This window comes from Hemitrygon akajei, chromosome 22 (assembly GCF_048418815.1).
Source record: "Hemitrygon akajei chromosome 22, sHemAka1.3, whole genome shotgun sequence".
Lineage (NCBI taxonomy): Eukaryota > Metazoa > Chordata > Chondrichthyes > Myliobatiformes > Dasyatidae > Hemitrygon > Hemitrygon akajei.
Genome location: NC_133145.1, coordinates 16,271,372 through 16,286,531, shown reverse-complemented (window position 1 = coordinate 16,286,531; position 15,160 = coordinate 16,271,372). Strand labels below are relative to the sequence as shown.

Here is a 15,160-nt window from a genome sequence, read left to right as displayed (position 1 = left end):
ACAACTACCTGGATTAGAGGACAATGCTATAAGGAGATTGGACAAACTAGGGTTTCTCTGGAACGACAGAGGGCGAGGAGAGACCTGATAGACCAAACCATTTGATTGCATCGCGGTGTACACGACTGGTGAGCTTGGAGAAGCGCTAAGGAGAAGCGCTGTCGACATTTCGGGCCGAGACCCTTCGTCATGACTAACCCCCTCCGGTCTTCTCCTATCATTTCGCATTTCCCCCTCCCCCCACTACTTTCAAATCTCTTACTATCTTTCCTTTCAGTTAGTCCTGACGAAGAGTCTCGGCCCGAAATGTCGACAGCGCTTCTCCTTATAGATGCTGCCTGGCCTGCTGTGTTCCACCAGCATTTTGTGTGTGTTGTAGCCCACGAGAGTGCTCCTTTTAACAGAAACCGGGATTAGACCCTGCAAGCCAGGCTTGCAACGGCGCCTGGAGCAGCAAGAATACCGCTCTGCCCCGAAGCCCCTGGGCCACGGCGTTTACCTCAGCGTGCGACCCGCGGGGCTCTCCACTCGCTCCTCAACCACCTCCATTTGCGCAGCCGGGTCCAGAATAGCGCCGCGCCAGACCCCCCAGCGTCCGTTGTACTTCTCTTCCGCCGGGGACTTCCGCTTCGGCTGGCGCTTGCTCACTGTTGGTTCCGGACCTTAGCGTCCGCGGCGCTCGGTCTGCGCATTACGCATATTCTCAATCTTACACGGATCAGAAATTCCATCAGGTCCTAGTGCTCCTCTCACTTTGCTTCGGAACATCCGTCGTGTCCCGGCGTTCGCTGACTGAGTTCCCATCTATTGCGAACGAATGAACAGGAGTAAAGCAGCCTGTTTCATCAATCGAAGATATCGTGGTTGATCTACATCTTATCAAGGGATGGATAATAAATCCTGTCCACAATACTAATGTCCATATTTCTGTTCAATTGATATATTAAAACAATACAAATTATAAAGTTCACCAGTTAAACTACCATGTGTGTATGTCACTTTTGCGTTGTCTTGCATTGCGTATTTTGCATGTATTGCATTGTCTGCCAGATGCACTCATTCCATGTGCACTATGATATCCATTGATTCAAAGTTCAAAGAGCAATTTTATTATGAAAGTTCATATGTAACCACATACAACCCTGAGATAGATTTTTCTGTGGGCATACTCAGCAAATCTATAGAATAATAACTATAACAGGATCAATGAAAGATCAACCAGAGTGCAGAAGACAACAAACTGCAAATGTAAATACAAATAAATATCAATAAATAAGGAGACCATGAGATAATAGATAAAGAGTCCTTGAGGTAAAATCATTGGTTGTAGGAACATCTCAATGATGAGACTATGGGTTTTCACTAATAAAGCATGTAAGGCATTTTATGTTTTTAAAAAACCATAATAACTCATTTACTGAGCTCCAAAAAAATGAACACAAAGCCCAGTAAAAGTACTTAATGTAATTACATAATCATGTCAGACCTGCCTTTCAAAGTGAACCCCAACTCAATGTCACAAGCAAGAGAAAATTTACAGATGCCAGAAATCCAAGCAACACTCATAAAATGCTGGAGGAACTCAACAGGCCAGGCAGCATCTTTGGAAAAAAGTACAGTCGATGTTTTGGGCTGAGACCTTTCAGCAGGACTGGAGAAAAATGCTGAGGAGTAGATTTATAAGGTGGGGCAAAGGGAGAGAGATTCACGAGGTGGTGGGTGAATCCTGGAGGGGGAAGGATGAAGTAAAGAGCTGGGAAGTTGATTGGTGAAAGGGACAGAAGGTCATGGAAGAAAGAAAAAGGTGAAAGGAGCACAAGAGGGAGGCAATAGGTGGGCAAGGGGATGAGGTGAGAGAGGGTAAAGGGGGATGGAAAATGGAGAAGGGGGGTGTTGGGGGGCATTACCAGAAGTCTGAGAAATCAATGTTCATGCCATCATGCTACTGAAATGGAAAATAAGGTGTTGTTCCTCCAACCTAAGTGTGGCCTCGTTACAATAGTGGAGACATATCAGAATGAGAATGGGAAGTGAAATTAAAATGGGTGGCCACTAGGAGATCCTGCTTGTTCTGGCGAATGGAGCGTAGAAGCTCGGCAAAGCAGCCTCCCATATTCCTGCAATTCACAATAGCCTACGTCAGGTCTCACCAATATACTGGAGGCCACACCGGGAGTACCGAACACAGCACATGACCCCAACAGACTCACAAGTGAAGCGTCGCCTCACCTGGGAGGACTGTTTGGGGTCCTAGAGATGGACATTCACACAGAAGAGGAGGCCATGGACGGCCTTCTGTCTCTTTCTCCAATCAACTTCCCAGCTCTTAACTTCATCCCCTCCCACTAGGTTAGCTGTCCCAGCAGGAACCCCACCCAATGACACCGCACTTAAATTATTCCACTCCACCCAATTGATGTTTACGGAATATCTATAAAAACATATTCTTAACCTACATCTTTCATGTGAATAGACTTCAGGGCACATGTGAGTCAGAGGAGAAGAAAACACCACTGCCTTGCAGTTAAAACAGACATACAGTTACAAGACCATCCGAGAAAGGTTGAATAAATGGAAAGAGGGTCACTGGATAACATGTGGGGAATATCTAAATGACTGAAACAATAGAATGCACCTGTTTTCTAAGTTTATTTCCCTAATCACTGAGGAACTCAGCCTTGTGCGTGGGTGAAGCTGGGTGTCACACCTTCAGTACTCGACACTCAGGACTGAAGATTCAAAAAAGACATGTTTGTGCAAGTGGCAGATTGGTGAGAGTTTTTCTTTTCCATTAAGACCTGAAGTCACAGTGAACAATTCACAATACCCTGACCTGTTGGGACGTTCACCCTTGTGCCAGTACTTGGCCAGCACACATCACAGTGTTGGAGGGCCGATCAACCGTTGGTAAATGCATCACACTTTGCAAACCAGACAGTAACTACTGAGTAGTCACAGCCCTTTCGTCCATGTTGACAGTAGCTCCCACCACCTAGTCCCAATTTCCTGCATTTCACCCATATCCCTCTAAGCCCAATCCCTGCATTTGACAGTGTTACAGAGAGTGTAGCAAACACAGAAAATAGAACAATACAGTACAGGCCTTTTGGCCCACAATGCTGTGCTGACCCTTAAACCCTGCCTCCCATATAACCCCCCCACCTTAAATTCCTCCATATACCTGTCTAGTAGTCTTTTCAATTTCACTAGTGTATCTGCCTCCACCACTGACTCTGGCAGTGCATTCCACGCACCAACCACTCTCTGAGTAAAAAACCTTCCTCCAATATCCCCCTTGAAATTCCCTCCCCTTACTTTAAAGCTATGTCCTCTTGTATTGAGCAGTGGTGCCCTGGGAAAGAGGCACTGCCTGTCCACGCTATCTATTCCTCTTAATATCTTGTATACCTATATCATGTCTCCTCTCATCCGCCTTCTCTCCTGAGAGTGAAGCCCTAGCTCCCTTAATCTCTGATCATAATGCATACTTTCTAAACTAGACAACATCCTGGTAAATCTCCTCTGTACCCTTTCCAATGCTTCCACATCCTTCCTATAGTGAGGCAACCAGAACTGGACACAGTACTCCAAGTGTGCCTAACCAGAGTTTTATAGAGCTGCATCATTACCCCGCGACTCTTAAACTCTGTCCCTCGACTTATGAAAGCTAACACACCATAAGCTTTCGTAACTACCCTATCTACCTGTGAGGCAACTTTCAGGGATCTGTGGACATGTAACCCCAGATCCCTATGCTCCTCCACACTTCCAAGTATCCTGCTATTTACTTTGTACTCTGCCTTGGAGTTTGTCCTTCCACAGTGTAACACCTCACACTTCTCCAGGTTGAACTCCATCTGCCACTTCTCAGCCCACTTTTGCATCCTATCAATGTCTCTATGCAATCTTTGACAATCCTCTACACTATCTACAACACCACCAACCTTTGTGTCGTCTGCAAACTTGCCAACCCACCCTTCTACCCCCACATCCAGGTCATTAATAAAAATCACGAAAAGTAGAGGTCCCAGAACAGATCCTTGTGGGACACCACTAGTCACAACCCTCCAGTCTGAATGTACTCCCTCCACCACAACCCTCTGCCTTCTGCAGGCAAGCCAATTCTGAATCCACCTGGCCAAACTTCCCTGGATCCCATGCCTTCTGACTTTCTGAATAAGCCTACCATGTGGAACCTTGTCAAATGCCTTACTAAAATCCATGTAGGTCACATCCACTGCACTACCCTCATCTATATGCCTGGTCACCTCCTCAAAGAACTCTATCAGGCTTGTTAGACACGATCTGCCCTTCACAAAGCCATGCTGACGGTCCCTGATCAGACCATGATTCTCTAAGTGCCCATAGATCCTATCTCTAAGAATCTTTTTCAACAGCTTTCCCACCACAGACGTAAGGCTCACTGATCTATAATTACCCGGACTATCCCTACTACCTTTTTTGAACAAGGGGACAACATTCGCCTCCCTCCAATCCTCCAGTACCATTCCCGTGGACGACAAGGACATAAAGATCCTAGCCAGAGGCTCAGCAATCTCTTCCCTGCCTCGTGGAGCAGCCTGGGGAATATTCCATCAGGACCCAGGGACTTATCCGTCCTACTGTATTTTAACAACTCTAACACCTCCTCTCCCTTAATATCAACATGCTCCAGAACATCAACTTCACTCATATTGTTCTCACTGTCATCAAGTTCCCTCTCATTGGTGAATACCGAAAAGAAGTATTCATTGAAAACTTCGCTCACTTCCACAGCCTCCAGGCACATCTTCCCACTTTTATCTCTAATCGGTCCTACCTTCACTCCTGACATCCTTTTGTTCTTCACATAATTGAAGAATGCCTTGGGGTTTTCCTTTACCCTACTCGCCAAGGCCTTCTCATGCCCCCATTCTTGCTCTTCTCAGCCCCTTCTTAAGCTCCTTTCTTGCTACCCTATATTCCTCAATAGACCCATCTGAGCCTTGCTTCCTAAACCTCATGTATGCTGCCTTCTTCCACCTGACTAGATTTTCCACCTCACCCATGGTTCCTTCACTCTACCATTCTTTATCTTCCTCACCAGGACAAATTTATCCCTAACATCCTGCAAGAGATCCTTAAACATCGACCACATGTCCATAGCACATTTTCCTGCAAAAACTCATCCCAATTCACACCTGCTGTCATGGTCCGGATCGGTTCCCCTTTAAATTTAGTTAGGTTGCGATCCGGACCATTGACGCCTTGTTCCCTTTTAATTTCGTTTCACGCTTCTCTTGAGCTTGGCAATCAAGGTAATCTACCCTCAACCCGAACCGGCAGCTTATAAGCCCTTGGCTTTAGCCGTTCGGGGTGAGAGTGTTAAGAAGCTTTCGCAAGTTGCTGCTGCCACGACAAGCCAAGAATGATCCAGCCTGCATCGGAGTACCAGCAATTCGCCTTCCATCGCCAGAGTGGGTCCGGGCAAAGTCAATCTACCAGAGGTGAGTTGAAGGCAGAGTCCTGACTCAAAGTTTATGCCCCTTGTCCGTGTCTATCCCTCGAAGAGTCCCGGCTCGGTGCCTGAGCTGAAGGCAGAGTCCTGGCTCGACATTTATGCCCCTTGTCCATGTCTACCCTTTGAAGAGTCCCGGCTCGGTGCCTGAGTGGAATGCGGTCCTGACTCGACGTTCATGCCCCTTGTCCGTGTCTACCCTTTGAAGAGCCCCGGCTCGGTGGCTGAGTGGAAGGCGGAGTCCTAGCTCGATGTTCATAACCATTGTCCATGTCTACCCCTCGAAGAGTCCCGGCTCGGTGCCTGAGTTGAAGGCAGAGTTCCGGCTCAATGTCATGCCCAGTGTCTGTGTCTACCCTCGAAGAAGAGTCCCAGCTCGATGCCTGATCTGGAGGCAGAGTCCTGGCTCGACATTTATGCCCCTTGTCCATGTCTACCCTTTGAAGAGTCCCGGCTCGGTGCCTGAGTGGAATGCGGTCCTGACTCGACGTTCATGCCCCTTGTCCGTGTCTACCCTTTGAAGAGCCCCGGCTCGGTGGCTGAGTGGAAGGCGGAGTCCTAGCTCGATGTTCATAACCATTGTCCATGTCTACCCCTCGAAGAGTCCCGGCTCGGTGCCTGAGTTGAAGGCAGAGTTCCGGCTCAATGTCATGCCCGTTGTCTGTGTTTACCCTTCGAAGAGTCCCGGCTCGATGCCTGATCTGAAGGAGTAGGCCTGGTACAAGATTCCTTGTCCTGTGTTTTGGTGTCCACGTTTCTGGCTGCAGCGATCCATGGTATCCAAGTGTCTGGCCGCGGTGAATCAAGGTCCCAGGGTCCAAGTCCAAGGGCCGTGGCGGTCCCAGTCCCCAGGGTCCAAGTTCAAGGGCTGTGGCTATCCATGTACCTCCCTGTCCAACTCCAAGGTCCGCGGCTGTCCATGTTCCCTAGTCCCCTAGTCCAAGGTTCGTGTTCCTCTTTGTCCTCGATTTCCCGATCTTCTGTGTAGCCAGTAATAAACGCTATTTTATTGTACCTAAGAAAGACGTGTTTGTGTCCTGCGTGTGGGACCTCTCCCAGCACCCTTGTCCCCAGCTCGTGACACCCGCAAGTTGTAGCCTTTTAGCCTCATAATTTGCCCTTCCCCAATTAAAAATTTTCCTGTCCTCTCTCATTCTATCCTTTTCCATGATAACGCTAAAGGCCAGGTGATCACTGTGTCCAAGATGCTCACTCACTGACAGATCTGTGACCTGACCCAGTTCGTAACCTAATACTAGATCTAGTATGGCATTCCCCCTAGTCGGCCTGTCAACATACTGTGACAGGAATCCATCCTGGACACACTTAACAAACTCTGCCCCATCTAAACCCTTGGAACTAATCAAGTGCCAATCAATATTAGGGAAGTTAAAGTCACCCATGATAACAACCCTGTTATTTTTGCACCTTTCCAAAATCTGCCTCCCAATCTGCTCCTTGGTATCTCTGCTGCTACCAGGGGGCCTATAGAATACCCCCAGTAGAGTAACTGCCCCCTTCCTCTTCCTGACTTCCACCATACTGACTCAAAAGAGGATCCTGCTGCATTATCCACCCTTTCTGTAGCTCTAATAGTATCCCTGACCAGTAATGCCACCCCTCCTCCCCTTTCTCCCCCCTCTCTATCCCTTTTAAAGCACTGAAATCCAGGAATATTGAGAATCCATTCCTGCCCTGGTGCCAGCCAAGTCTCTGTAATAGCCACTACATCATAATTCCATGTATGTATCCAAGCTCTCAGTTCATCACCTTTGTTCCTGATGCTTCTTGCTTTGAAGTACATACACTTTAGCCCTTCTACCTTACTACCTTTACACCCTTTATTCTGCTTCTCTTTCCTCAAAGCCTCTCTATATGTTAGATCTGGCTTTACTCCATGCACTTCTTTCACTGCTGTATTGCTCTGGGTCCCAACCCCCTTGCAAATTAGTTTAAACCCTCCCAAACCATGCTAGCAAACCTACTGCAAGGATATTGATCCCCCTTGAGTTCAGGTGCAACCCATCCAATCTGTACAGGTCCCACCTTCCCCAGAAGAGATCCCAATGATCCAAAAAGCTAAAACCCTGCCCCCTGCACCAACTCCTCAGCCACGCATTCAACTGCCATCTCCTCCAATACTTACCATTACTATCATGTAGTACTGGCAGCAATCCTGAGAACGCCACCCTTGAGGTCCTGTTCTTCAGCCTTCTGCCTAGTTCCCGAAACTCACACTTCAGGACCTCATCCCTCTTCCTGCCTATGTCATTGGTACCAACATGTATCACGACTTTTGGTTGCTTTCCCTCTCGTACCAGGATGTCATGCACCCGGTCAGAGACATCCCAGACCCTGGCACCCGGGAGGCAACAAACCATGTGGGTGTCCTTCTCACATCCTCAAAATCTCCTGTCTGCTCCCCTGACTACAGAGTCTCCAAAGACGACAGCTCTCCTCTTCTCCATCCCATCCTTCTGCACCACAGGGTCAGACTCAGTGCCAGAGGCCCTGCCACCATGGTTCACACCTGGTCGGTCGTCCTCACCAACAGTATCCAGGACTGTAAACTTATTATTCAGGGGAATGGCTACAGGGGTGCTTTGCACTACCTGTCTACTCACCTTCACTTTCCCCCCTCTGACTGTCACCCAACGACCTGCTTCCGGCAGCCTAGCTGTGACTACCTCCCTGTAGCTCTCATCTATGACTGCCTCATTTTCCCTTATGAGTCGATATCAATAGAGCAAACCTTGCAAATACTTAGAAAAAATCTTGGAAGGGAACATACACCATACACCAGTTGGGCTAAAGGGCTTGTTCCCTTCTGTATGACTGTGAAATTCTGAAAGGAAAGGAGGGAGGAAGCTGTATTGGGTTTTAAAAGAAGGTTGGGTCAAAGAGAATGGTCATTTTGGGAGTGGCCAATGTGAGAGTAGGAGTGTAAAAGTGTGCAGGCTTCAGCATCAGGAACCTAGGTGCTCTGTATAAGAGCAGAAACCTTAAAAAGGCAAATCTCATTGATTGTCTAATTGCTGGGGACTTTATCCAAAAAAAAAAGAAAGCAATGTTATGTGGGATGGACACGGAGTAGAATTGTGAGACAGGGAACTTTAGCATTGTCTCAACAGGCTTCGATGAAGGGCCACAGGTGAGTTTTATTTTGCTGTTCATCTGTAGTGCAGGCAGGATGGCAGTCAGAGCAGCGGACCTGTCATCCTGCAAGATGTGAGATGTCAGAGAACCTCACAGTCTCCCCGATGACTACGTTGTAGGAAGTGCACCGGGAGATCAGGTCAAGCAACTGAGTGTTGTCTAGGAACCCAAGAACATCATTGATGTGGCTTTTCTGGACGTGGTCACACCCAGGGTACACACTTCTAGGGAGTTATGTGACCGCGAGGAGCAGTAAAGGGAGTTTACTCCATGTGGCTATTCTCCTTTGAAGACTATTGAAGGGGAATGTTCTTTCAGGGGTTCGCAGTAGGAGTCAGGTCTGTGGTACTGGGACTGACTCAGGCTGCAGAAAAGACTTGCAGGAGAGGTCACTGTACATGTTGGTACAGAATAAGAGTTAATGTCTTGCAGAATGAATATAGGGAGTGATTTAAAACATTAAGAAGCCGGACCTCAAGGAGAGTAATGTCTGGATTACTCTCAGCATCACCTGTCAATGAATTCAGAAAGAGAGATATAGATCAGATGAATATGTGGCCTTGGAGCTGTTGTAGGGGCAAGGGTTCAGTTTCTTGGATTGTTGGGATCTCTTCCGGGGCAAGGGCAACCATACTGTCACAACAAGTCACAAGAGGGTGGTGCGCACAGTCGCAGCGGCCACTCCAGCCCAATCAGTGTAGAAATTTCTTGTCCTGTTCATCTTTTCTATGACTGATAAACTCTGCTGATCATAAAAAACACTAAAATCAACAAGTCTACCTCACGAGTGAGCAATATGGTGAAGGTGCTGTGCAGTCACGGACTATTGCAGGGAGTGGGCCCTTGCTCCAGCCACGTCCTGCTACAGCTACTCAGGGAAGTGGCTGTCAGAAGCAGTGCGTGACAATGCAGACGTGCAGTAAACGCTCCAGTGAACCTTAAAGTGAATTACTTCAGGCCCGCACTCCCAATGATTCCATCGCTAGAAAATAAACTGGATTATTTGCACCTGCATCTGATGAAGGACTGCACACACATCCTGACAGAAACGTGGCTCCAGGACACAACTCCAGACTCAGCCATCCAGCGTGAAGGCTTAATCCCCTTCCAGGCAGCCAGAAATGGTGCGACCTCCAGCAATACCTGTGGAGGAGGTCTGCGTGTTGATGCCAGTAAGAACTGGTGTGTGAAATAGTAGCGGCCCACTGCTCATTGCAAATAGTTTTTAATGGTGAAAATCTCCCTTCAATTTAGCGAGTGAGTTCACTGTTATTGTGCTGATTGCTGTTTACATTCCCCCCCCCCCCACCCCGTGCTGGTGCTGGGGGAGCACTGCATGAGCTCGACAGCACTATCTGTAAGCTCGAAGCCTCTCACTCTGATGGTTTCTCCATTGTTACTGGTGACTTCAATAATGCCAACATGAAAATATATCTGCCAGCTTGGCAACTTTGCAATCAGAAGAGAGAATAATGGACCTTGTTTACACCAACATTCCCGAGCCTACAAGGCTGCCCCCACCCTCAACTCGGATACTCAATCTACATAACCAATTTGCTAATCCCTGCATACAGACCAATAGTTAAACAAGTTAAACCACTTTACAGGTAGATCAGCACCTGTCCAGTGCTACATCAGCACTGCAGGACTGCTTTGAAAGCACGGACTGGAGCACATTTGTGGACTGGAATGACTATCTACGATCATCACGTCAACATTGATGAAAAAGCGGTGACCAGCTACATTGAAAATTACATCGAGGACACTATCCTGATTAAATACTACACTGCCAGGGCAAATCAGAAACCAGGGCTGTCTGCTGAGGTTCATGCACTGCTTAGGGATCAGGATACTGCCTTCAGATCGAAAATTAGAATTAGAATTTATTTAAATCTTTCATCCATCCCACAACGTGAGGGAGTAAAAATCTTTGCATTATGACTCTGTCGCAATGTACAGACATGTGAATTTTAAAGTTTGATGGCTTGTAGAAAGAAGCAGTTGGTCCTGGCTTTACTGCTGTAGTACTGTTTACCAGACGGACACAGCTGAATCAGTTTGTGGCGAGTGTCCCCGGTGACTTTCCAGGCCTCCTTTATGCACCTGCTGCTATAAATGTCCCCAGTGGACAGGAGCTCTCCTGTGCCATCAGGAAGGCAATGTGAGTACGCACAGAAAATTCAAGAAACACCTTTGTGACACCAGGGACATGCGGCACATGTGACAGGGTGTACAAACTACAACCAATTACAAGTCCACCTTGCATGTCAACAAAACCAACGTCTCCCATCCTGATGGGCTAAATGCCTTCTATGTACGATATGACAAATTGATGTAACTTTGAGGAAAGCCCCCCTCTCCCCATGAGGAACAGGCCACAGCCAAGATGAAGAGCATCCTAGCCAGGATAAACCCACGCAAAGCTTTGGGCTGGATAACCTACCTGATCAGGTGCTGAGGGACTGTGCATCTCAGCTAACTGAGGTTTTAACGGACACCTTTACTATCTCTTTGAAGTAGTCCACTGCCCCTGCAGGACTCAAGGCCTAAGACAGCAATGATATCTAGTCTAAATGATTACCACCCAGTGGCATTGACTTCAATAATCTTGAAGTGCTTTGCGTGGCTGGTAATAGATCATATAAAGTTCCACCTTCCAGCTACATTGAACCCTTTCTCCAGAGATAGAGACAGAGAGATCGAGAAAGGAGAGGGAAGTGTTGGAAATGGATCAGGTTGGATCTGGTGTCCAGAAACAAATGGAAAACTTTGAGATCTTCCTGGTGGGGAATGGAGGTGTAAAGGACATCCATGGACCTCCATGGTGAAAATAAGATACTCAGGGACAGGGAACTTGAAATCATTGAAAAGATCAAGATCATGCGAAGTGTTATGGATGTAGGTCCCCTCCACCACCATTTTCCTCCGTCAGGTGGAACTTGTCCTCACTCTCAATAATTTCTCCTTCGGCTCCTCCCACTTCCTTTAAACAAAAGGTGTAGCCATGCCACTTGCATGGGTCCCAGCTATGTGTGCCTGTTTGTTGGCTATGTGTAACAGTCTATGTTCCTAGCCTACACTGGTGTCACTCCTCCACTTTTCCTATGCTACATTGACAACTGCATTGGTGCTGCTTCCTGAACCCATATGGAACTCATCAACTTCATCAACTTTGCCTCCAACTTCCACCCTGCCCTCAAGTTTACTTGGTCCATTTCCAACACCTCCCTCCCCTTTCTCTCTCTCTCTATCTCTGGAGACAGCTTAGCTACTGATGTCTATTATAAACCCACTGATTCTCACAGCTACCATGACTATACCACTTCCCACCCTGTTACTTGGTAAAAATGCCATCCCCTTCTCTCGATTCCTCTCTCTTTCTGCCGTATCTGCTCTCAGGATGAAGCTTTTCATTTCAGAACTAAGTAGATGGCCTCCTTCTTCAAAGAAAGGGGCTTCCATTCCTCCACTATCAATGCTGCCCTCAATCACATCTCTTCCTCTTGTCCTCACCTACCACCCCACCACCCCACCCCAACATCCAGCACATGATTCTCGGTAACTTGTGTCATCTCCAACAGGATCCCACTACCAAGCATATCTTTCCCTCCCACCCCTTTCTGCTTTGCGCAGGGATTGCTCCCTAAACGACTCCCTTGTCCACTCGTCCCCCCCCCATCCCTTCCCACCGATCTCCCTCCTGGCACTTATCCTTGCAAGCAGAACAAGTGCTATACCTGCCCCTATACCTCCTCCCTCAATACCATTCAGGGCCTCAAACAGTCCTTCCAGGTGAGGCAACACCTCACTTGTAAGTCTGTTGGGGTCATATACTATATTCGGTGCTCCCAGTGTGGCCTCCTGTATATTGGTGAGATCTGATGTAGATTGGGAGACCACTTCGCTGAGCACCTATGCTCCATCTGCCACAAAAAGCGGGATCTCCCAGTGGCCACCCATTTTCATTCCACTTCCCATTCCTAGTCTTACGTGTCAATCCATGGCCTCTGCTACTGCATGATGAGGCCACACTCAGGTTGGAGGAACTTATATTCAGTCTGAGTAGCCTCCAACCTGATGGTATGAACATCGATTTCTCGAACTTCCGGTAATGCCCCTCCCTCACCATTCTCCACTCCTCTTTCTCTCTTTCACCTTGCCTCATGCCTGCCAATCGCCTGCCTCTGGTGCTCCTCCCCCTTTTCTTTTTCCCATGGCCTTCAGTCCTTTCCTATCAGATTCCTCCTTCTCCAGCCCTGTATCTTATTCACCAATCAACTTCCCAGCTCTTAGCTTCACAGCTACCCCATTCCTGGTTTCACCTCTCACCTTGTCTTTCATCCTCCCCTCCCCCACCTTCTAACTCTGGCTCCTTATCTTTTGTTCTCCAGTGCTGATGAAGAGCCTCAGCCTGAAACGTTGACTAAACTCTCCACAGATGCTGCCTGTCCTGCTGAGTTCCTCCAGCATTTTGTGTGTGTTGCTTGGCTTTCCAGCATCTGCAGATTTTCTCTTGTTCCTGAAGCTTTCAGAGTCAGAAGGATTTGGGCCCTTTGTCCACTGTCATGGCAGCTGGTTTCCGATGCCTGCCTTCCAGGTTTTAAAAGATAGATAGATAGATAGATAGATAGATACTTTATTCATCCCCATGGGGAAATTCAACTTTTTTCCAATGTCCCATACACTTGTTGTAGCAAAACTAATTACATACAATACTTAACTCAGTAAAAAAATATGATATGCATCTAAATCACTATCTCAAAAAGCATTAATAATAGCTTTTAAAAAGTTCTTAAGTCCTGGCGGTAGAATTGTAAAGCCTAATGGCATTGGGGAGTATTGACCTCTTCATCCTGTCTGAGGAGCATTGCATCGATAGTAACCTGTCGCTGAAACTGCTTCTCTGTCTCTGGATGGTGCTATGTAGAGGATGTTCAGAGTTATCCATAATTGACCGTAGCCTACTCAGCGCCCTTCGCTCAGCTACCGATGTTAAACTCTCCAGTACTTTGCCCACGACAGAGCCTGCCTTCCTTACCAGCTTATTAAGACGTGAGGCGTCCCTCTTCTTAATGCTTCCTCCCCAACACGCCACCACAAAGAAGAGGGCGCTCTCCACAACTGACCTATAGAACATCTTCAGCATCTCACTACAGACATTGAATGACGCCAACCTTCTTAGGAAGTACAGTTGACTCTGTGCCTTCCTGCACAAGGCATCTGTGTTGGCAGTCCAGTCTAGCTTCTCGTCTAACTGTACTCCCAGATACTTGTAGGTCTTAACCTGCTCCACACATTCTCCATTAATGATCACTGGCTCCATATGAGGCCTAGATCTCCTAAAGTCCACCACCATCTCCTTGGTCTTGGTGATATTGAGACGCAGGTAGTTTGAGTTGCACCATATCACAAAGTCCTGTATCAGTTTCCTATACTCCTCCTCCTGTCCATTCCTGACACACCCCACTATGGCCGTGTCATCAGCGAACTTTTGCACATGGCAGGACTCCGAGTTATATTGGAAGTCTGATGTGTACAGGGTGAACAGGACCGGAGAGAGTACGGTTCCCTGCGGCGCCCCTGTGCTGCTTATCACCGTGTCAGACCTACAGTCTCCCAACCGCACATACTGAGGTCTATCTGTCAAGTAGTCCACTATCCAATCCACCATGTGAGAGTCTACTCCCATCTCCGTTAGTTTGTGCCTTAAGATCTTGGGCTGGATGGTGTTAAAGGCACTAGAGAAGTCAAGGAATGTAATCCTCACAGCACAACTGACCCCATCTAGGTGAGAGAGTGATTTGTGCAGCAAATACGTGATAGCATCCTCCACTCTCACCTTCTCCTTATACGCAAACTGAAGAGGATCCTGGGCATGCCTGGTTTGTGGCCTCAGATTCTATATTATTGTACCGAGGCCATGATTGGCATGATTGCCAGAGGATGTAATGTGTACTTTGCCCCCTCCCTCAAGTCATGGGACATCTACATTTCTGTCCATGGATTGTTTTGGGGGAGGGAGCTGGACCAGCCTCCTGTGTAAGGTGGCAGCTACCTTTTGATGCCTTCCCTTGGACTCACATGGAGAGGTAGAAGAAACATCCTCACCCTCTACATCTGAGAGGGGTGTGAGATCTATGTCAAAGCACATAGATCTTCTGGGACGCTCTCTGAATCTCCAACAGGGACCATGGCATTCAGTGGAAGAGCCTGTGGTTTGGCAAACGGATGCTCCTCTTTCTCCACCAACCTCAGCAGAAACGAGTCCACTTCGCTGCTGGGTTTTCTGAATCTACTGGCTCCAGGGTGTAGGTTGGAAATCTTGCTTTCTCCAGGGACCTCAGCAGTGATGACTACAGCTTCAGCAAGCTCTTCCCCGATGCTTGTGAAGCCATTGGCAGCCACGGGAAGAGGAAGGACTGCCTCCACCTCACACCCTTCCACTTTTACTGGAGCAGAGGGGTCCACAGGTCCTGCTGGTAACTCTACCTCCTCCCCCCCCCCCCG

The 15,160-nt window shown here is 47.8% G+C and overlaps 1 protein-coding gene across 3 annotated transcripts in view; it reads right to left on the bottom strand.

The window, feature by feature from the left end:
* tsen54 (TSEN54 tRNA splicing endonuclease subunit) overlaps positions 1-650 on the bottom strand; it is a 62,215-nt gene extending 61,565 nt beyond the window's left edge. For 2 of the 3 annotated variants that reach the window (XM_073026739.1, XM_073026740.1), the window contains exon 1: positions 500-650. In XM_073026739.1, coding sequence (XP_072882840.1) covers positions 500-549 — 50 coding nt within the window. In that variant the 5' untranslated portion in view covers positions 550-650. The remainder of the gene's footprint in view (positions 1-499) is intronic. The other variant, XM_073026741.1, reaches the window with a different exon arrangement.
* Positions 651-15,160: the final 14,510 nt, after the last annotated feature.